The sequence below is a fragment of the Pocillopora damicornis genome, chromosome 13 (assembly GCF_964200805.1).
Source record: "Pocillopora damicornis chromosome 13, jaPocDami1.2, whole genome shotgun sequence".
Classification (NCBI taxonomy): domain Eukaryota; kingdom Metazoa; phylum Cnidaria; class Anthozoa; order Scleractinia; family Pocilloporidae; genus Pocillopora; species Pocillopora damicornis.
In genome coordinates, this window is record NC_142682.1 from 3,018,578 (window position 1) to 3,041,794 (window position 23,217).

General features: G+C 37.8%; 4 protein-coding genes and 1 non-coding gene across 5 annotated transcripts; 2 read left to right on the forward strand and 3 right to left on the reverse strand.

Annotated features, from left to right (window-relative positions):
- Window positions 1-552: 552 nt before the first annotated feature.
- LOC113686453 (cyclic GMP-AMP synthase-like receptor 1) lies at window positions 553-5,224 on the forward strand. The gene is made up of 2 exons (XM_027204072.2): window positions 553-2,956; window positions 4,522-5,224. The coding sequence occupies exon 1, from the start codon at window positions 1,582-1,584 to the stop codon at window positions 2,944-2,946; it is 1,365 nt and encodes a 454-aa protein (XP_027059873.2). The 5' UTR covers window positions 553-1,581; the 3' UTR covers window positions 2,947-2,956; window positions 4,522-5,224.
- On the reverse strand, window positions 3,506-17,196 carry LOC113686452 (ufm1-specific protease 2). The gene is made up of 15 exons (XM_027204071.2): window positions 17,060-17,196; window positions 16,758-16,962; window positions 14,144-14,238; window positions 13,316-13,529; window positions 12,372-12,631; window positions 12,182-12,269; window positions 11,436-11,587; window positions 10,557-10,677; window positions 9,962-10,063; window positions 7,526-7,564; window positions 7,347-7,423; window positions 6,425-6,728; window positions 6,065-6,128; window positions 5,468-5,528; window positions 3,506-5,334 (listed from the first exon to the last, which is right to left on the reverse strand). The coding sequence occupies exons 1-15, from the start codon at window positions 17,099-17,101 to the stop codon at window positions 5,248-5,250; spliced, it is 1,911 nt and encodes a 636-aa protein (XP_027059872.2). The 5' UTR covers window positions 17,102-17,196; the 3' UTR covers window positions 3,506-5,247.
- On the reverse strand, window positions 14,950-15,022 carry Trnai-gau (transfer RNA isoleucine (anticodon GAU)). The gene has a single exon. It is a non-coding gene; the product is annotated as a tRNA-Ile (tRNA).
- Window positions 17,197-17,203: 7 nt separating the features above from the next.
- On the forward strand, window positions 17,204-19,952 carry LOC113686440 (uncharacterized). The gene has a single exon (XM_027204059.2). The coding sequence runs from the start codon at window positions 17,204-17,206 to the stop codon at window positions 18,800-18,802; it is 1,599 nt and encodes a 532-aa protein (XP_027059860.2). The 3' UTR covers window positions 18,803-19,952.
- A 1,089-nt stretch (window positions 19,953-21,041) lies between these two features.
- On the reverse strand, window positions 21,042-23,189 carry LOC149035019 (uncharacterized). The gene has a single exon (XM_089191161.1). It carries the CDS (start codon window positions 22,961-22,963, stop codon window positions 21,551-21,553), a length of 1,413 nt encoding a protein of 470 aa, XP_089047287.1. The 5' UTR covers window positions 22,964-23,189; the 3' UTR covers window positions 21,042-21,550.
- Between the last annotated feature and the right edge of the window lie 28 nt (window positions 23,190-23,217).

Sequence of the window (23,217 nt, forward strand, 5' to 3'; positions counted from 1 at the left end):
GAAAGGGGGGGGGGGGGTGAACAAAGGAGTTAATATTTTTTGTATACAAATTTTTAATCACTGTGTGAGCGAGTGATGTAGGAATTTTTAAAACGCTCTCTATTCTTTGGTGTTCTCAGTCCATCTTTGCTTTCAGTTCTAAATGGTCCGGGGCGCTTAGAAACATCTTTTCAATTGAAAGGAAAGAGAAGCTGAATACTTCTTAGTTTTATGCGCAAGTGCAGTAAACAAATGTTTAAAAAAATTCAGGCTTCGCTTGTCGAATACTCACGTAATCGCACTTTTGAAGTGTGCACAACATGCAAAGTGATTGGCAAAATTGTTCCTCTCTGTTTAAGAATACCCCAAGCTCGATTCCGAGTCAGCCTTTGAGGAAAATTGCTTATTCCGTGCGTCCCTCTGAGGGAACGTGGCTTTCGTGTGATCCTCGCTTGTTCCCTCGCGTGTGACCCTCGCGCATTTATTTTTTCTCGTACTGTAAAAACAAAAATCGTCTGAGTCTTCATTAGGGCAAGAAAATGTAACCATTCCCATATCTCATAAAAGTTCAAATATTTTTCGTGGTTTAATCGACAAAGATATAATTACTGGTATTTACTCTGCAAAAACTGTCGCTCAAGTGCAATGGTAAAAAACCATTAAAAAAAATCGCTCGGTTACAGACAGTCGTTTACTTGTGTTCTGGAAAATTTCAACGAGCCTCCCCTAACAAATATTTGGTTATTATCTTGTTTATTTTCGATTTTTAAATTTTTTTATAATTATCATTTCCCGTGTGAAATTGTCCTTTGGCTTAGTTGGGGTGAAACGATGTGGTTTGATTGCGGCCTCTTACAATTTAACGCAGTTTATTTTTAGATGTGATTTTAGAGAAGGTTAACAAGTTCAATGAGTTTGAAGTGAGCACAAAATTTTTAAAATATGGCGTAAAAAATAGAAAACACTTAACTTCATTGATAAATCACATGGGTTTATCGCTAATGTCATCAAAAAGATGAAGCCATGACAGACCCTGACAAGTAACGTCTGAAATGCTCGCGTCTTCACGTCAAACTAATTTACTCGTGGCAGACATATTCAGAAATTGTTGACAGCCTTCGGATATAAGTAAAGAGCACCGGAATAGAATTTCTCGAATAACTTCTTTGTTGCTATAGAAACTTTTGTGTAAAGGCGACGAGTCGTGACAAAACCGCTCAATTCATTGGTCAAAAGCTTTTCAACATTGAAAAGGGAGCTAATCCAAAGAGCGTTTTTTACCGTCACCTTATTTGCCGAGATTATCTGGATGGCCGAGCAAAGGAATGCATTTTGCATGGGGCATCTCACAAAGACGTGCTAGTTAAAATTCCTGTTTTTATTTCGAGAGATATTCATCTGAGCTGTTCGCTAGAACCGTAATCAGACCGGAAATATCTGAAATTTGTGTGTTTGGCGTGATAACAACTTGCGCACCACACGAACTGGCCCAAATTCACTCACGCTAAACTTTTCGCAAACAACTGCTACGTTTGCTCGCTGAGGCAAACGCGTTGGAAAACAAACAGTTATACTTGGCGCTGTTGGATTACCACAGAGCGAATGTCGAACGCGCGCGAGCGAAAGAATAGGGGTGGCCAGATTTTCGACGAAAACAGCAACGGAATCAAAGATCCGAAGTTCTTGAGTCCGAATTCCTCGTCGAAAAGTCTCGATGTGTCCTCTACTTCGGACAACGATTCTTGGGCCTCAGAAGATTCGTACCCAGACGAGCTACCCTCACCGCCAATCCAATGGAAATCGGAAATTCCTTGGACGCCTGATCGCCGCAGAAGTTCTATCAAAAAACCTCAATTTCAACTCGATCCAGTCGCGGTTCAGCTGAACGAATTCTACGAGAATCGCGTGCGGATAAGCTTGGAACGCAAGGAAATCTGCGAAGAAATCGCCTACAATGCAGTGCACAAGTGTTTCCGTAAAATCCAGATGGTGGATAACCGATTTCGCGCTAATAGCGTCGTTTCGCAAGGAATTCCGTACGATGGATTACAAGCTGAAGAAGCCATTCAGATGGACATGCTTGTACAATTGTCCCCTGGAAGAAGTTCAGCCATGTACACCGCCTACGATGAGCGGACGGGCGGAATGCGCGTGCAGCCGAGCTCCGAAGATTACTCCGTCTGGGAGGACTGCATAACAACCAATGGCTTTTTGTCGGCTGGAAAGATCAACTCACTGCTTAGAAAGTACGTCAAGAAAGCTGTGAAGATTTTAAACTTTCATATCAAGGAGGGTCGCGCAGATAAACTGCCGAAGAATCTGAGTAGCATCTCGGTCGAGAAAGGACCGGTCATTCGAGTGATTGTGAATAAAGACATTTCGGTCGACATTTTACCAGCGTTTGTGATTCCCGATTCTCGTTCAGATCCGTCTCGCAGAGATTGTCCATCTTCATCGCACGTGGTTTGCAAACCGCACGTTCAAAACGAGATGATTTGGCGCCTATCATTTTATGTGGCGGAGAAAAACCGCATCCGAGCTCTTAGCGAGGGATGTCGTGTGCAGCTGTTACGAATCTTGACCGAAATTCGCGACAATGAGGATCAACTGAAAAAGCTTTCATCGTATCACGTCAAGACACTGCTGTTCCACGAATCTGACGTTTATCCGGACTTTCACGAGTGGAGCGCGGAAAAAATCTCGCGCCGTTTCTTTGGCTTGTTAGAACGACTGAAAAAAGCGCTGAAAGAGGGCAACCTACCACATTATTTCATGCAACCGCCAGATTTCAAGCAAGTGAATTTATTCGCTGATCTCGACGGGAAAACTTTGTCAGACATGTTGGACGTTGTAGAAGACATTATGGAAAACCCAATGGGTGTTCTTAGGACTGTGGGTCGAGAGAGAAGACAGACAATGTGGCCTTGGGAGTTAGGCCTGTTTTTACCCGCGGGACTGACCTCCTAAAGTGGGACAGGTAAGTCTCGCCGCATATTTCAACTGTTTGCCATATCTAAGCGACGCTTTGATCATTTAACATTTGATTGTTAAAGTTAACTGACAATCTGTTTTTTCGATCTGTTGTTCTCATTTTGAAGGTTATCTTCTGTTAAGTTGTTGGACGCAATTTCTTTCACACGATCTTTACTCAAGGTCAATACCAACTCTAATCTAGTTTTCAAAAAGCTTTTGTCTTTTTCTGCAAATGTGCCAAACGCTTTTGCTGAAATCATTTAAAGGCTTACGTAATTAAGTAACGATGCGTTGTTTTAGCTGCTTTTCAAGACTTCGGTTAGTTTGCTTGCCAGTGCAATGCAATTATTGACATATTTTCGCGGAAAAATATGAGTTTAATAACAACTTAACTCGCTCGATCATTTGATGCAAGAAAAAAAAATTCTCTCTTTTTATCATCCTCTTAAATATCATGGGTATTTCATAATGATAAATTTATCTCCGGTTAAAAAAAGAAAATTATTAAAAACAGATGGTTAACTGTCGCGCCAGATAACGAGAGTTAGTGACGTCAAAAAGGGAAGAACTTATTTATTGTATCACATTACGCCTTGCAGTCAAATTTCAAGACGGAAATCGAAATTCCATTTGAACGCCAACATTTGACCTCTTTATAATCTAAAACAACACAGATCTGCAAAGAAGAATACTTCATACATTCCTTTAAATATTTTAACAGTTATTTAGCAGCGGTTTGCGATCGGTAATTATGGTAGTTTTGTCTCAGCAGAAAGACTTTTTCGTAGATGTCTTCAAACTTACGAAGTGCTATCATGTGATATTCACTTCTTGTGCTATGAATAGTACAAGTTTTAAGTCAAGCAATTAAAAGAATCCAAGAGCTCTTTTGACGGTCAAAACCATCGTCGTTGTGTAATAAAAAATGATCCGGGCGCTTAAATCATCACTTAAACACTTTTGCTCCAGTAGGTTCATTAAGGTTTTCTCGAGTACAGAATGTTAACCTTAACATGCTACAGTAACCCAAGCCTGGCGTTAAATCGGAGAAAGTGATGCAAATTGCCAAAAATTCATTATAATTCCAATAGCTGCTTATTAAATGAATCAGAAATTATTTTAAATAGCAGCTCATTTCACCCAGCATAACATCACATCCTATGAGCAAATATTTCCCTGACAATCCACTTTACTAAGAAAATAAACCAAAGAACAGTAATTAATTAAATCGAAAACTATGACATTTCTGTCTAATTCAGAATGCGTGGAATGTTGAATGCTCCTCAAAAACTTCACCAAAGGTATTTAATGATAGAATGATAAGTGATTAAAGGAGCTTTCATAAATTTTATTATTCAACACTTTTGCAAGGTAACTGACGACAGGGGCAAATAAAATAAGCAATTTGAAGGTTTAACATTTTAAAATAGGTTTCTAAAATAGGTTTCTATTTGCATTAACTCATGCAGTAACGCGTGTGTCGTGATTGGCGCCTCTCGCTCGTAAATGTTTGGCGTGAATTAATGCTGTACATTCTAAATACCATTGTTCATAAATTTCCTTTTTCAGAAATCCATTTTTAATGACCCTCAGGATCACAGCTGGCTGGCGAGAAACCAAATCATGACACTAATCCACCTTAAATCAAGAGTCAAACCAGCATGTGTGAACCGGATCAACTTGATGGAAGCTACTTCAGCGAGAGTTGGGAACTTGACGAGTTCACGAAATCGTCAGAGGATTAGGAAACAGTCCAGAAATACTTGACATTAGTCAAAATGTTCGCGCTTGGAAGAATTCAAACTCGTTCACCAAAAGTCATCAAGTCACGTAGAGCGTAAAAACTATGCAATCAATAGAAGTGTGTCACACAAGAAACGAGCAACAAAGTCGATTTTCAAAGGTTTTTGTTGTCCTTTTTACGCTTCACGTTTCCAAGTTACCGCGATTTCGATCGAGTATTACATTTCAGGAAAGTTAGCCAAGAGTCTTTCGCCTGTTTGCCAAAAGCATTTTTGTGGGGTTAATTTTTCTTGAAAACAGATTGTAAAGTGTAGAAGTTTTGAAATTTGTTTGCCGCAACAAAGAACACTTTAGCAACATGCATCTTCACGGGTTTTTTTTCCGGAGTGAATCGGGGTGTAACTTCAAGAATAAGGCTACTCTAGGTTTTCTAATAATACATTATTTTGATGTTTTATCATTTTTCCTATCATGAAATCCACTGATGGAAAAATAGCATAAATTCCTCGTAATAAATTATTCAAAGATACATCTTTTCTACTGTTTGTGTAATCAAATCATATCTGGTCTCTGAGGCATACACATGTTATAATGGACCTGTTGATTCCAGAAGTCAGGTCCTTTCCATCCACACCACCCCTGCAAAAAATTATATGAACAACAAAATTATACCAGGTATCAACAGGCTGATTATAGACCCACCCCACCCAAATCTCAAACAATCCTTGTCCAAGGTCACCTGTATGACAAATAAATTCCTTCACAAACTCACCTTGTCTAATATGACTTTGAGATCTTCCCCACCAGTGTAATGCGGATCTAGAATTAAGAACCTGCACGGGATAATAAAAAATGATGAGAATCTCCTTTTCCACAAGACAGAATATGCAGAACACTCATCATCCCCTTCAGTCTTGTGTTATTCTAAAATTAATTTGCCATTGAAGGTTTCGCATCCTTCATGGTAGAGCGAGAATTCATGGCTTATTAATAATAATACTTTGGAGAAAAATAGAAAGCCAGTTAACAAAATTCATTATTGCCATAATTACTGCATACTGAGATTAGATGACCATGAAGACGCAAAGATTATTGATTGTTTCTTGAGCAGGAATGTTTGAGAGAAACATGCTATGATTTACAAATTGGAGGAGACCATAACAAAAGGCTCCTAGATTGTTCCCGATAGACTGATAGATTCTCCTGTGTCTCCTTGTGAAACACACAGAGAATTTGATTTTGCATCAAGTCGCTCAAAGCTTTTTTCCCTTAACCCTAAATTTCTTCATTAGAAAATAAAAAATCAAACTTGTGGGTGGTGTTAAGCAATACACCAAACTTTCTTTGAAGTAATTAATAGCACACTAACCTTATGTCCCCAGTTTGATCATTAAAATCAACCCCCAGAATGGTATGTGCTAAAACACCACCTCCTGTTTGACAAAGCAAAATGTAAAATGAAAAACAGTCAATGAGAAAATACTCAAACAAGTGTCTTGCTTGCCCCATTAGCCCTTCAACTCCCATAAGTGACCAAGACAGAATTTCTCCTTACAATATCAATAGTATATCAAGCAGAAAAGTGATGAGAATAACAACAAATATCAGATGGAGGACTATTAGTTGATCCAGCACCAAATTCTCTGAACTAATATCATAGGAAAAGGATGGCAGACAGTAAGGAGAATTATTAATGACATCTGAGAGTGAAAGGGTTAAGATAACATACCAATCATAATAGGAGTTCCTTGAGTCTGAAAATGATGCAACAGATCTCTCCCTTTGGTGCGCATCTCTGCTCCAGTGCTAACAAACATAATTTTTGATGTGACACCCAAAAGATGTTCCAGGCACATGCTGACTTCAAAGGAGCCTATCCATTGCCGAGAACCCACAAACTCCTTGCCTTTGTCTTGGAGATCAACAAGTGCTTGTTGAATTTCCCGATGGCTTGGGACAGACTTGGATGTGTAGCCTTGGTGAACAAACCAGGAAGCAATGGTCTGAAGTGATCGGTATGCACAACCCCACCCCTGAGCAGAACAAGAATATTGTAGCAGTCACTAATCGCTAACATGAACTTCTATTAATCCTGAAGAACTTCAGCTGATAGGACACCACTGGGGCTACAAAGGGTGTCCCCTGATTAGAGGTGTCCCTTCAATGAAGGTAACAAATACAAAGATTTTTGGTCAGGGGTATTTTTCGGGTGCAACCAAAGTCTGTGTTCTGGGAGGGGCCATGTTCCCTGAATTCAAGCATTTTCCCTCACAGTTTAACTGTTGGTGAAACAAACACCAAGGTCATGAGAACAAAGGAAAAGGTCGCTAACTAAAGATGCACCTGGTTATTCAACAAATTCTCCTTGTCAGTATCTCAAGAAATGTACAGAAAATAGTATGGAGAATATGCATACTGATGAAAGGTTGTGTAAGAATTTCTGCTACATCTAGTTTTCATTTCCAAAATAATTTTGGCTCATGATTGTAGTCTTGTAATATTTAAGGTGCTCACAACTGGACAAGTTTCATCTTACATCCCTGTGCTTCTATAACTTCAGAGGAGTAACATTCCAACCACCAACATAACCCCCCTCCTCCCTCCCCAAAAAAACTCTCAACTGCCAGCAAGTCTTGATTTAAGATACATACATCATCACTGAAGTTATCCTGCATGTAATGGTGATAGGAATATGTTCCATCGACAACTGCTACAGTACCACAAACCCCTGAAAATTAAAAGAAAGTAAACACTTTTTCCATCAATACACTCTGATGAAACAGTCTAATACACAACTCAATAAAAATCAATCAATCAAAATTGAGCATACCTCCCACCAATCCAGTGTGAGGATTTGTCAAGTAGATACCTAGATTGCATAGAAAAGAGAAGTGTGTTCCCATGAGTGACCAAGTGAAAATTTCTCCTTACAATATCAATACAATATCATCAGACAAGAGAATAAAGAAGATATCAATTAAGGGGTTATAAGTTGATCCAATACCAAATTCTCTGAACTAACATCATAAAAATTGTATAGATCGTTTTCACGTGACGTCACAGAAATAATTTCCGCCATGTTGGTGCACATCCGAGTCACGTGTTTCAGTAAGAAATATATGCAAACAGAGTCCAAAGTTATAATTCTTCTCAGTTCACAGTCGAAAATTATGGCTTCCGAGGGAAAAAAAAATTCTTCGTCTGATCCTGACAATGTTGTTCAAATTCCACTGTCTGATTGATTACGCTAAAAAGCTGGATGGGAAAGTCAGAGAGCGCTACGTTAAGAAAATCTCGACGATTGGAATCGATCCTGCCTTGATAGAGGGGAAACACTTCGAACCTGACTGTCTTCCGCCGGTTGAATCGACAGATTTACTCTGTTATTTGGTTCTTGAGACCAGCTTTTACACGCAAAAGCAATTTAAAGCCTTTCGCAGTCTGGAAGCTTACAATCAAATGGTTTCGGGGTTTGTTTACAACGTGCAAGGGCATATGGTCGCAAGCAAGTTTGTCGTGTTGGCGAAAGTGCGGCACTCTCAGCGGATGAACGAGGCCTTGATTCCAATCTGGATCATTACCGAGAAAGATGGAACAATAAACTGCGCGCATGGTCTTGGATACAACAAACACCAAGCCAACAGTCACGCACATGACAACAAACACCAAGCCAACAGTCACGCACATCACATCACATCATGCTCTGGCCATGAGATTGGACGGTCTATTGATGAAGACCTCAAAGCAGTCAATAATTACTGTAGTTTTGTTGCCAAAGGCAACTTGAAAGCATTGAGGCATGGTCTGCCATAAGTCCTCACGCTCTGGCCACCTTATGAGAAAGGCTAATCTAGCATCAAGGACGACCATCCATGCAGAGAATGTCCTTGAAACTGTTGCAATGGAAATACCAAAGCGGTAAGCAAGATCCTGCATTGGCATGTTCAGTTTAAGTTTCATTAAAGTGAGAACAAATTCTTGAAACTGTGACAAAGTTGGCGACTTTCTTACAACGAATTTCGAAACATACGGTAAAACTGTTTGCAGGACATCATAAGCAGGCAATCCAGTGTAAAATCTCACCTTCTCGTTGTCATTTGCGAAGTAAGCCTCATCGAATGGTGGTTTGGCAGTCGAGATGTGAAATAAATAATCGAACTCCTCAGTTTGAGTAGCTGTTCCTGTTTCAGTTTCCACTTCCATCGCTGAGTCCAAATTGAAAGAAATGTCACTGACCTTTTCCCCTGGTTCGCCAATTTTTTGTCGCTTGGCCTCGATTTCTTCCCTGAGCCGCTTTTCATTTTCTGCCGCAACACGCTTCATCTCACGATCTCTGACCCTCTCGTCTCGTTTCCCGGCAGCTTCTAGATCTGCTTGAAGCTTTTCTGCGGCATCACATTTATTATGGCCTAAATTCTGGGTTGGAATCCAATCTGGATTGTACCTATCCCACAGTTTTGCAGCTTTCCCTGAGATAAAATGTCTACCACAGACTCGTCCGTGCTCCAAAATGCTGTCCGTGAGGTCTTTTCGGCTGATGGCAGAAATCCATTTTTTCGCCTTTCCTCGCTAAGAATTCTTATTTCGTCGCCTTGATTCGTTACAACTGAAGGAATTATTGCCATATAAACTCCTTTATCACGAACAGTTCGGGTTCCACAGCCAAAAATCGCACACAAAACCTTTTTTTAGAGCTCACGCGATACGAGTTCACTGTTTACATGTGCACCAATATGGCGGCCAATTGTAAAGTGGTCACGTGACTGAAAACGATCTATTGCAGACCGTAAGAACAACTGTGGAGATCTGATTTAGCTCAAATCCCTCAAAAAAAGCTTTTAAACCGTCACAGTATTTTGAGATTTTTTAAGTGTTGAATATTTCTCCCACCCAAATATAGACAAGGCAGATATAATCTAATCAGCAAAGAGGCCCCCAAACTACAAGAGCCTGACCTGGTTTACAAAGAATACGCAAAATAGAAGAAATGCTTTTCCTCCTCGATCTGACATAAGTTCACCTCAGGTTGACTCCCCCTCCCTCCATGCAATATTTTTTCCAGGTTTCCCTTATTGGTTTGGAAGCATTTTATAGAATTTTCAATTCATCTATAAACATCCACTAAAATTAATTATGCAGGGTATAAATCTTCCAGGAAGACTTCAGAATAAAGACTTCAGGTAACAAACTATGGGAGTCCAATCAGTTTTCTTACAAGAAAACAGCTCATTCAACTACTTCTAGTAATGACTAAAAACTCACAAACCTTGCTGCCTCTCATTTTCAAATTTGTATCTGTTGGAAGGTCTCATAAGAGGTCTGTTTTCTGGCAGAAGAAGTCTTTTGTGAAGTTTCAATCTGTATGATACTGCAAGAAACAAAAGTCTATGTCACAACAAGAAAAATGTATAATCTCTTAACAACCTTTTGGGATAAAATTTCTTGAAGTTCAAAAGATTTGAACAATGTGATCATGGGGATTTCTTGAATGAATGCTCATTTTGGTATCATTTTAGTAGTTTAATAAAGAAATATGTTTTTGTCCTGTCACAAGCTTGGGACAAAGAAAATTCTGAGTCCCCATCAGGAATCAAACCTCAGGCCTTCAGATTCTGTGCTTTAATGCTCTACCACTGAGCCACAGAGAGTTCATGGTGAGCAAGGTCCATTACCAAGTTCATAATTATTTGACATGTGTCCTGCATACTGCTTGCATCAGCGATGTTGATAGCAATTTCAAATTGGTTTTCTTTGTATTTTGCCGTGTTTATAACTGGAACTAAGAAAATACAATGAAAGGACACTAGTTTAAGACCACTGTGACCCCAACTCATCTCACACTACCAAATAATTGAACTGACCAAGTTCATCCTCTTCTGTTGGTTCATCATCTCTTTTAATGCTGGGATAAACAGCAGTCACCAAATGACAAAACCCAGGAAGCTTGAAGTGATGCACTTTAACAAGAGCTAATGAGCCTCCCTAAAACAAGAAGTGTAAGGAAAGATTGTGAACTCAGTGATGAGCAGCTTACTTTTCTTTAGCTACTCTCTAATATTATCTTAAACAGGAATGTGTCTTCCATTCAGGCTTCAATTTTCATTAGAACTCCAACTTTAGCCTTCTCACTCCCTAGATCACACTATAAATTCTCCCCACTGTCTCACCCACACTTTTGATAATTTCAGCACTAAGAATTTGTTTTCAAATCAAACAATATCATCTTGTTAATATTTTTCCTGTATTTTTATCACCTTTCTACTTGAAATTGTACTAATATTGTAAGGAGAAATTCCATTTTGGTCCCTCCTGAGTTCAAACGGGGTTGAAGGAAGATGGTGAATATCTACCACAATTGAAGCACAAAGGAAAATATTTTGTTCCTCAACAAGAATTTAATGCTCAGACCTTCCAATTGGCTTCTCTTAAGTTTGAATTCTAAGTTTAGACAGGAATCAGATTTTTACTTTGTCTTACATTTGACACATGTTTGTTAATTTCTTCTTTGTTTGATAAGCAAGCTCAAAAATTTCTCATCATTTTCAATCTATTTCTACAAAACTCAAACTTAATGTTAAAATTATTCAATTTTATTTAACATGTTCATTTTAAGTCTGATGACTTAATACAATGAACTCTGAACAAAACAGAGCTGACAGTTCATAAAATATCTTTAGATTTAACGCAGCAATACATGACTGAGTTCATTCCAATTGGCAGAAAGAACCAGTGAACCATACCTTGGAAAACTGTGCCATAACTGAGGCCATCTTTCTAAGCTGACTGCACAGGGCAGAAATAAATAACTTTGGCAAACTTTTCAATGGAGTGTCCCTTGATAAATTTAACACCACATCCAATGCCAGGTTGTACTTAGTTTTAGACTTTGTCTCTATGAAAACAAAGTATAACAGCCAGGAAACTTCTCACAGGCTTGGTTTTAATTTTGAATATTTGAATATTATACAGTGACATTATAATTATCATTTAGCCACATTAAATCTCTAAAATATAGAGCTTTGATAACAATGTGCTTATTGACTGAGTGAGAGGGCTGTAGGGGGAAACATTTTTTTTAAGGGGCCCATGTATCATGACCAAGAGCCAAATATTTTCACATGCAGGCTGCCGTAACTCATCAATAAGCATTTTATTATTTGACCACACTCTTCCTTTTCTTCCTTTCTCTTTTTCACTAGCTGCTCACTAAGCCATAATGCTTTCTACAGCCCTTCATAGCCAGTGGGTAGGAAGGGCTGTAAATATGGCTGTATTACTTTTCCTGCATTGAGTTTGAGACTACATGTATGATGCAAGAGTGGTAGATATACTACTTTTTTTGGATAAGGAAGGGGGGGGGGGAAGGAGGGAATTAGTTAGATATGACATCATGGACATTTGTCTGAGTGGGCAAAAAATAGTTTTGTACAAGTCATATCAATGATAATTATAACACTATTGATCTGAATACAGCATAGGGTGGCACCTTTCTTGTATTGGATAACTGGTACAAATGCTTCATGATCCCTGATATTGTCTGTCAGTTGAGATAAGTATCGTACATCCAGTACATCCTAGGATAAAGGAGAGTATATGATTGTGAATGGAAGACCAGTGCCACATGACAACATCTGTTTCTACACTGGCCTGTATATAACAAAAGTAAAGCCTCAAACCTTAAGTTTCACGGAGCCAGAAGGAGGAGCAGGCTTTGCACTTTTCTGTTTTCCTTTACTCTTGCCTGATCCATGTATACTTTGCAATTTTTCTTGTCCTAATTCAATCCTTTCCAAAAGTGATTCGCAGCTTATTGACTCATCGCTTCCATTATCCACATTCTTAAGCAACAATTTACAGTCTTTTATATGGAAGGCAGTTGAGGTTGAATCTAATTCTTTGCAAGACTTTTCAATATTCTTTGCAATTTCTGACATACCTGTGAGAGAAGTAAAAAAAAAGATTCTCACTTTTCTTTCAAATATCCTTATAACTTTATTCCTGTTTTTACCTTTAGTTTTTCTCCCTATAACTTTTCAGTTCTTCATACATCAGGACATTTCAAGTTTGCATATACTCCACTCTACTCTTTATTTTAGAAATTTATGGCTATTAGGTTTGTTTGATCAGGAAATATCTTCACACTGATGAAAAGCAATCATGGTAAGCAATAACAGGGGTCAAAATGACAGCAGAGCAATGGACAAAACCCAGCCATATTTAGGTTTTCCCTGGCCAACTCCTTGGATAGCAAGACATTTTGTCTATTGGTTTACAAATGAAGAATTTAATTCCAAGCTAAGTTCAGGTTGTAAATATGGCTGTATCACTTTTCCTGCATTGAGTTTGAGACTACATGTATGATGCAAGAGTGGTAGATATACCACTTTTTTTGATAAGGAGGGGGAGGGGGGGAGGAGGGAATTATTTAGATATGACATCATGGACATTTGTCTGGGCAAAAAACAGTTTTGTTTGGCACCAACTGGAAATTGTTTCAAGCCTTGAATGATCAACATTTACTGTCCCCTATTGAGTTCACAAAATAATCATCATGATACTTTGAAAAAATACTGATATGTCATACTATAAAAGGGAGAAGTCAGCCATCTTGAGAACATACCATTTTGATCTCTTGAGACAGATAGAGGTATGTTTGCTTGAACTCGAAAGCAAATCCTCTTTTTCTGAAATTCTTCCTGTATACATGTTTCTTGCCATTCACACTCGGACACTGATTCAAGATCTTTGTTGTAAATAAAACACTTTTCTTTTTCGCCATCACTGGTATTTATGTGCTGGAACAGTACAAATGGACCGTTGGTTACTGAATCATCCTGTGAAATATGAAAAGTTTAAATGTAAGGATGTATCTTAGTTGTCTACTAATAATTCCCCTAATTGATATTTTTATTTTTTTCTTGTCACTTGTCTGCTTGACAGTGTAATGATATTGTAAAGAGAAATTCTGTCTAGGTCACTCATGGGAGCTAAAGGGTTAATTAAACCTTTTACTCTTGGGAGAGACCAACATGAAAAGTCTCCTTACAAGTTTATTTATTGTTCTCTTGTGGTTCATCTGATTGTCTGAGCACAAGATCAAAGAGTTTGAGATTATCACTGTAACTGATGTTTTTGGAATTACATCCAAAATCAATGATGAAAAACAATGGAACACAAAGGTTTCATTTTAGCCCTCTACATCCTAACATCAAACTGCATATTCTCCATACTGTTCTCTGAGTATTTCCTAAGGTGCTGACAAGGAGAATTCATTTAGCAATCAAGGGCTTCTTTAGTTAGTGATCATTTCCTTTATTCTCATTAATTTAGTGTCTGATTCGAGGGTAGTATTGTAAGGAGAAATTAGATACCAGTCACTGACTCTTACAAGTACGTCTATACTTCTAAATTGAGTTCTAGAAAATATATTAGAGATTCATAATCTCACCTTTGAATATTTTTCATCAAATATTCTTTTAACCTCATCAGGTTCTAGATTTGTTGGTTTGACACATGAATAGTAAATTCCTACCAGATTTATTCCTATAAGAGGAAAGAATCAGGCAGAATTAATAATAAAATAACAATCATAATAATTTTTCCTTCTTTACATAGAAGCTACATGCCTTCCCCTATGGTCAATGCTAATATATATAGGTGGCTCAGTCTTCAAATCTAATTTTAAATGAAGGTACTATAAGAGAATCTTAAATTACATTACACTAATAATTATATAATAACAAAGAAAATTATTATCATAAACAATAAAATAAGAAAGAGGGAGAACAGGTTGGTGGATGAATTATGTAGAATGGTTAGGACTTTTATATGTGTTAACAATTACTTTGAGGAAAATTTACTGAAGAAAGATATTATGTATGTCATGAAAGGAATTGTACCTAGTAGTAAAATTTTTATTTTAAATTTGAATGATTCTTTTGGAAACTCCCTAAAAGAGGATACCAATTCTTGAGAAAGCATTTTTACATTACAAGGTTTGAGGGTTTTAAATTAAATTAACTATACAACTATGATAATTTGTTATCACTGATGGATTGAAAAGCTTAATAAAGAACAAAGAGAGGCCAGTCAAACAGTAGATGGCTTCATAAATTGTTGGTTGGCTCACTAGATGAATAGAAGGGATTATGAATAAATGGTTGGAAACATGATAAAAAGGCATGAATGAAAGTGATCCTCGCAGTGATGTGCACTACTTGGGCAGTAGTGAAAATAAGGCCTGAAAAAAATTTCAGGCCTGTACGGGATTTGAACCCATGACCTCTGCGATATCGGTGCAGCGCTCTACCAACTGAGCTAACAAGCCAACTGGGAGCTGGTCATGATAGTGGTTCTAAATAAACCCATGAAGTGATGAATATACGGTTAAGAATATATGAAAGTCATATATTTGAACTGCGGATAAAGACATGAATGAAAGTGATCCTCGCAGTGATGTGCACTACTTGGGCAGTAGTGAAAATAAGGCCTGAAAAAAAAAAAATTTCAGGCCTGTACGGGATTTGAACCCATGACCTCTGCGATACCGGTGAAGCGCTCTACCAACTGAGCTAACAAGCCAACTGGGAGCTGGTCATGATAGTGGTTCTAAATAAACCCGTGAAGTGATGAATATACGGTTAAGAATATATGAAAGTCATATATTTGAACTGCGGATAAAGACATGAATGAAAGTGATCCTCGCAGTGATGTGCACTACTTGGGCAGTAGTGAAAATAAGGCCTGAAAAAAATTTCAGGCCTGTACGGGATTTGAACCCATGACCTCTGCGATACCGGTACAGCGCTCTACCAACTGAGCTAACAAGCCAACTGGGAGCTGGTCATGATAGTGGTTCTAAATAAACCCGTGAAGTGATGAATATACGGTTAAGAATATATGAAAGTCATATATTTGAACTGCGGATAAAGACATGAATGAAAGTGATCCTCGCAGTGATGTGCACTACTTGGGCAGTAGTGAAAATAAGGCCTGAAAAAAATTTCAGGCCTGTACGGGATTTGAACCCATGACCTCTGCAATACCGGTGCAGCGCTCTACCAACTGAGCTAACAAATCAACTGGGAGCTGGTCATGATAGTGGTTCTAAATAAACCCGTGAAGTGATGAATATACGGTTAAGAATATATGAAAGTCATATATTTGAACTGCGGATAAAGACATGAATGAAAGTGATCCTCGCAGTGATGTGCACTACTTGGGCAGTAGTGAAAATAAGGCCTGAAAAAAATTTCAGGCCTGTACGGGATTTGAACCCATGACCTCTGCGATACCAGTGCAGCGCTCTACCAACTGAGCTAACAAGCCAACTTTCATATATTCTTAACCGTATGATAAAAAGGGTTAATAAGACAGGCAAGATGTGAATTGGTGATGGGTTAAGAAAAAAATTTAAGCAGACAGACCAACAGACTGTGTTTTGTGTTGTTCCATGCTACAAGAAACTACATGTTGGAGGCAATTCTATGAGCAGTAAAATCACTGCATATTTAATTAGCCCAATGACAAAACAAAGCAAGCTATCAATCGTAACATATTGTAACAGACCAACAGAAAAACAAATGAAAGGGTTAAGTTTCTAAAAAAACCATAGTGCTGCATCGGTGGGAGGGTATAACAGGTTAAATTTAGTATTATCAAAGTAAATTGGCCACCATAAAGAGTTTAAAAGGTGATATTTCAGAGCGATTGCAAGGGGCTAATGCTAGAAACTTCAGCTTTTAAACTCTTTATAGTAGCCAATTTACATTATCAACTCAGTTGATAATACTTCATTACCCCAACAGACATACAGACAGACAGACTTACAGATGGACAGACAGACTTGTAGACAAATGACCAAAATGATGAACAAATGAATACTTTGATAAGAATAGCAAAATAATTTGTACTTTATCTACACATAAGACCCCTGAAATAAAAGAAAAATTAATTCTGTATAATATTCATTTTAAAAAAAACTAAGTCTGTCATGTTCATGTCTGTGTGGATTAATTAAGGTAGTAGAATATCACATGCAGATTACAACTTAAAATACAAACCGTTTGGAATGAGAGAAAACAATTCTGATTTCTCACTTTTCCAGTCAGGAATTCCTGGATACCCTTTCTTAGCTGGAGGATGACTTCCTGTACAAGCCACACATCCTATTATGCGAATTTTATTTAGGAAAACGTCGCCATAAAGATAGCAAAGAAAATTATCGTATTTTCCTTCCTCAAGATTCTTCGTCCGTTGAAGCAATTTCTTGAAAAATAAAATATACCAGATATTTATCTCAGATATTAAAATTAATAATACTAGCTATAGACATCGAAAAATTAACGAAAGCTGATATTTTTACCTGTTTTATCGAAAAATCGATAAAAACCTGCATGTCCGCCATGTTTTTTTACGGTAGCCCGCGGTATAGAACTTGCGGTTTTTATCCTACCCGTTATTGACTTCATGTAATGTTAATATATTATTTGTTTTTCTTCTTCATGAGATGATCAAAGCATCTTGCTTGAACAAAGCTTGTTTTACCATTCCTAAATTCTCTGAAAAATCGAAAATTATCACAGGATCTTATACCAAAGGGAGAATAAGTCTACTTAATATTTATGGAAAACTTATGGAATCGAAACATCGATGGAAATTTTTTCCATTCTTCTTCAGCTTTTGTAAACTCGCGGGCATCTGCAGACCCGACAACAACAGACTGGTCCAAACGGTTCATTTGTGTCATCCTATAAAAAACATTTCATCAGCGATACATGCTGCGGAAAACTTTGTAAGTAGAGAGTCCTCTCCCCTTTCATTTTCTCATCAAAGGGAAAGGACATTGATACTGAGACATATTCTTGGTCATTTCTTGTGTATTGGTCATAGGCCAAATACGTCCTTTAAAGGAAGTAACGTCGAAACTGAAACAAAGGCCGGTTGTTGCAGAGTGAAAGAAGTGAGTGACTCGTTGGATGAAATTGGGAGTGTTAGTCAGATAAAAATGACAAATGTAAATCAAAGAGACCCCTCTACCTATCACAAATGTGGTGATGTCACTCGAGATCAAGAACTAGAAAATCATCAGCATTGTGATAAAAATACGAGTACTTTGGAACTATCTGGTGGATTTTCGGAGTCACCGTCTGAACAACAAGTACACAGTCCCATCGCTCCTGCTGGTGATAATGTGGAAGACAGCAATTTATTCACAATGGACACTGAGAGATCTGAATTGTCTCAAAGCTTTACAAATCAAAAAGAAACTGATAGAAACCGTGATAATAAGCCACTTGCCTTGGATGCTCTCACTGACCAGAAGCCAGGTGCAAAATACAAACAAAGAAAGGGAGACAAAAGAAAGGGAAAAGAGCAACTGAATGCATTATCAGATGTTGGCAATGCAGATGCTGCTGGTGCATGTGTGAACAGACACAATGTATCCTTGTCCCAAAGAAACAAAAGGCCTAAAAGGATACAACCAAACTTTTTCTTGGCTGTGCGCATTCATAATCCTCAGATACATGCTGGTATCAAGGTTATCCAAGACTCGATTGCCACACACAGTAAGGAACTGAAGCCAGCCTTTGTCTCCTTGGCAACATTGCATGTCACCCTCATGGTCATGCACCTAGAGGATGCTGAAGAAATTCAGAAAGCAGGAAAAGTATTGCATCAGTGCAAGACATCTTTGGAATCCATCCTAGCCAAAAGTGCAATGACGATAAGATTCTCTGGTCTTGGCCACTTTGGACATAGAGTTCTCTACGCAAAACTTGAGGAAGAGGGAAGTGACTTTTTGAAATCAGTTGAGGAAATTGTGCGTGAAATATTTACAAAAGAAGGCATCCCTTCGACTGATTCTCGAGAGTACAATCCTCATATGACTGTCATGAAGTTAATAGGCCATAACCAACAGTTGAGGAGGAGTGGGGTCAGGAAAATCCCTGAGGAGAGCTATGCAAGCTGGGTCAACTTCAATTTTGGAGAAGAGCCAGTGACAGCTTTGCACTTATGTGCAATGGGTGAGAAAGATACAGATGGGTTTTATAAGTGTATGGCAACAATGACATTTGCTGATTCAGATGAAACATCTTCCAGTTGAACAGAAAAGGCAAGGACAAAGTCAGTAACATGAAAGGGAAGTCAAAGAAACACATCACAATAATCTTTGCCACGGTTTGAACTAAGATCTCACCATCCAGAGAACAGTGTTCTGGCCATTAGGCCACAATGTCTGCCATAGAGCACATTAGGATAGTTTAAAATCAATAGGATTCCATCAGTATTGCAAAAATTCATTTTCTTAAATAATTATAAATCCTAGTAATTTTATCTTTACTCTCAATGATGTGCCTTTTTAATTTACACTATTTTAAGACTGGGCAGGTACAAGACACAATTTAATATACAGCAAAGAGCTCACATCAAATGGTTTATTTTTTCCCATGTGTATGATAAACTGATTCTCTTTTATAAAATTACATCACTGAACCAAAAAAATATAGAAGAGGAAAAGAAAGATTATCACAACTCTAGGTCTTAGACTGAACTAATTTTGTTCAGTCACTTAAGGTCATTCCTCTGAAATAGAACCTGCGAAACTTTGCCTTTTGGTTGTTTGTCTCATGAGAATGTAAATTTTGAAATAAGAAAGGGTGGGGGGGGGGTGAGTGAGCTGCAATATATACACCTTGTACTCCTTGTAGTTACCCAGAGAGTTCCTTTAATATTATTAGAATTATATTTTTGAGTATTTGCTAAATGTATATTTCCAAAAATTGTTCCTTTACCTACAATGAGAATTGTTTTACATTTATTTATTTCCTCTTAATTATTGAAAGCCTAGCCCAGTTGCATTCTGATAATCCTATCGTATTCTATGCATAGAAATTATAAGTTGTACTTTCAACTGAAAAAAAAATTATTCATACTACCGTTTAGTTTCCCATGAAATGAAACCTGGGACATTAATTTCAAAATTTAAAGACCATCAATCTTTTTTTTTGTATTTTTTACAACTTCCTTTGACACCCTTAAAACTATCTTAAGCAATTCAATTGCATGAAAAATTTTTCCTTCACGATGTAGATTAGTGTCATGTAAGGTATCAATTCTTGAACAACTACTATAGAGATTGTTGTCGATTTTTCAGTCCTTTTACCCCTCAGTGTGACCAGTATCTAATTTCTCCTTACAATAATGTAACTAAATCATTCAGATCATGAGAATAAAGGAAATGATCGCAGACCTAAGAAGCTTTAATTGTTCAATTAATTTTCCTTGTCATTATGTCGCGTACCCAAGTGTTGGGATTACGTTGAGTGTCAACCACATATACACATCCGTCTCATTCCAGTTTTTATTGAGTACGACGTGTTACAATGCGGTGAAAACTAAAAGGAAATTTATGATTGCGTAATCAGAAATGATTCTATGGAAATTACAAATGAATGTAACGATAAAAAAAAGGCGATTAAATGTACAAAGGAAACTCACGTTTGATCCTGCGTAAAAAGGGTAAAAGAAACTCCGTGGGAAAGTGACTCCAGTTACTCCGAAAACTCCAATAACTCCGATAGAAAACTCTAGATGGATATACTCCGACAACTTACTCCAACACTCCGATATGTGATACTACAGAGATTATGTAAGCAACAGGCTTTAAACATGATAGGCGGCTAATAACACGATCAAATATGCTCTGATAAATGATTAAAAGAATGAACAATGAAACGATAATAGAATTTAAACGATAGTAAATAATCACACAAAACAAAACAGTTCATTTCAGTTCAGTTCGCTTGCTGAACGTTCGTCACACATTACCAAAGGTAATGTGTAGAGAAGAGTCAGGAGATTTAGGATTCTGATGTTAGAGTGTAAAAGTTTACAGGCCTTAGAGGTTGTCAGTCTAAAATAAATTAAGGAACTCAATGAATGTTACCTTCTTGTGTAAAATTAATGGGATCATGTGCTTTTGGTAGCCTCTGTCTAATTGTTAGTCATTGTTTGATCGAGATATCAGTTAATAGTCAATGGGGTTGGCTGATAACCAGTTAAAAGTGGGTTATTTGTTTGGCAACATTTGGTTGATAGTTGGTTCCAAATTGGTAAATAGTCAGACAAAACCCTACTAGAAAATAGTTGCTAGTCAACTAATGGGGGCGAGTCTAAGATTTTCAAAAGGGGGCACTATGAGTGCCATAGGTACGAGCTTTCCAGGGGAGTCTGGGGACATGAAGATGCATAGTTCCCAATTGGCAGCCTCCAATTCACCGCACCCATGGCTCAGCAGCCTATTTGTTGTCTACAATGAAGATTTGGGCCACAAATGATGCCGGTTACATCTTGAAAGTTGTCTGATAATATTTTTTAGAACCTTTCTTACAGTGAGAGTTAGTTTTGATTTTAAAAACTCAATTCAGCACTGATATTAATTTTTGGTCCAGCTAAAAGGGGGATTGGATCTGCTACTGACTAACACAGCTTCAGTTGTATTGATGTACAGGTATTTGTAGTTGGCCAATATCTCATGTGACATTTGTTGAGTGTCAGTCAACTATTGGCTGATTCTCATTCACTTATTAGCCAACAATCAGCCAATGATTTCCTGACTGTCATATGACTATAGGTTAATCCTTTACACCCACAAGTGACTAAGACATAATTTCTCCCTACAATATCAAGCAGACAAGTGATGAGATTAAAAAAAACAAATAAATTATAGAATTCTCAGAATGTAAGGAGAATTGCTGATGAGATCTTGGGAGTGAAAGGGTGAATTACAAAGCCATTTTTGATTGAGTATCAACTGAGATACCAATCAAACATTTGTCCTTGTTCAAATAATTTAACACCAATTTAAATATGACAAGATTTCCTTAGGGACATCACGTTGCCTTAGGTTTTGTACAACACAGTTTTTCTTTATTGCCATGCGGCAAAGAACCCTTAACTTAGCAGGGGAGTCATTCATTTTGAATACTAACAGATTAGAGATGTCTTGGCTTCGATCTTCCATGTTCACATTACAACAGTGAGTGACCAGAAGCTGATGTCCATTTGGAGAAATTGTACAACTTGTGTAATTGTCTGTTCCTTTCCTATGATCCATTTGTAAAAGTTCTTCAGCATCAAATTCAGCCTCCTGCTTTGAAAGATTGACTTCATGCTTCAAAAAGACTGCAAATTGTCTCTTATTAGAGTCAGTTCCACTTTGGGGAATCACAATATAGTTATCATAAGGCGATAGAAAGAACTCATACACTGAAGATGCCAAATGTCCTTCAATGTTCACTTTCTGCAGAAGATTTCCACAAGTGTCCCAAATTAACACTGACTTACAGTCTTCAAAATCCATCACTGATTGATTTTCATCGTTTGAAGGCATTTTTATTCGTTGACCACTGCACAGTGCAAAAAAGAAATTTCCACTTTTAGAATATTTTGCGTCAGCTACAAAGTGATAGCCTTTGAGCTGCGTCTCTGCAATAACTGTGAAAGACTCCACGTCGATGAAAACCAGACCAATGAAAAACACGTAGGAACCTCTGCCTATGATTGCTATACTCTTCTGATCAGGGCTAAAATCAAGCAACTTCCACGAGAATGGATGATTCATTAACTCTATTTCATCACTTCTGATGTGACGCACACAATGGATTTGAAAACGATTCCGCTCAGCTAATCTCTTTTCTTCGACTGCGATTTCCAACAATATGAATTGCCCGCCATTTAAAATTACACCGAGCCAGTAGCGACCCCTCCGCAACGCTGACACTTTCATGAAGTTGACACTCCCTCCCCAATGAAAATTATTGCTATTCTGTCGCCTACACTTGTCTAATATCAGTTCCATTTCTTTGTGGAGCTTTTCATCTTTGTGATCGGAGTCAGGGCATGAGAACACAAGAACACAAATTCGAAAATCTTCCAAACGAGCGAAAACGTTCAACAAAGGATAATCGCAAGTCGCAGTTAAATCGCAAACAATTTCAAGCACAGTGCAACGAAAGACCAAGTTATAGGAAAATTCACTTTCAATATCTCCGCTTTGCAAGTTCAGAAATTTTAAACAGACGTCGACTCTTCTCGTAGCTCCTGGTGAATAATCATCTTCCAGCCGATCCGAGGTGCGCACAATAACTGCAAGGTTTATATCTTCGCGTATTATCCAAGCAACTTTGTCGTTAGTTTTGAAGTAAAAAGGAACTTGTGCTTTACTGAGAAGTTTTACTGTTCCCTTGTACTCGACGTCCTCCATGTTTGATCGCACTTACTTCACACCAACTACTTGTTAAAGCGTATTTAATACCTATTCCTGAGTTGCGTAAACGTTTCCTCCACCTACTTCCATATTGGGAACGTTTTACCTTGATATTGCGACAGCAGAAAACATATGTTTTGGCAAAATTACAACAATTGAAAATGATCAGTTACAATTTTATTCGCCAATATTGTTTCCGGTTACATCATTTCTAAGTGCATATTTACGTGACCGTCACGCCAACAATCTCA

Bases quoted from the DNA above. Each gene is read 5' to 3' on its own strand.
- LOC113686453 (XM_027204072.2), top strand. From the start codon at position 1,582: ATGTCGAACGCGCGCGAGCGAAAGAATAGGGGTGGCCAGATTTTCGAC.
- LOC113686452 (XM_027204071.2), bottom strand. From the start codon at position 17,101: ATGGCGGACATGCAGGTTTTTATCGATTTTTCGATAAAACAG. The intron at 14,239-16,757 runs GTTTGTATTTTA...TTCCTCTTATAG, and splicing joins GTTTTCTCTCATTCCAAACG to GAATAAATCTGGTAGGAATT. The intron at 12,632-13,315 runs GTATGTTCTCAA...CTTCTCTCACAG, and splicing joins TGTCTCAAGAGATCAAAATG to GTATGTCAGAAATTGCAAAG.
- LOC113686440 (XM_027204059.2), top strand. From the start codon at position 17,204: ATGATCAAAGCATCTTGCTTGAACAAAGCTTGTTTTACCATTCCTAAA.
- LOC149035019 (XM_089191161.1), bottom strand. From the start codon at position 22,963: ATGGAGGACGTCGAGTACAAGGGAACAGTAAAACTTCTCAGTAAAGCA.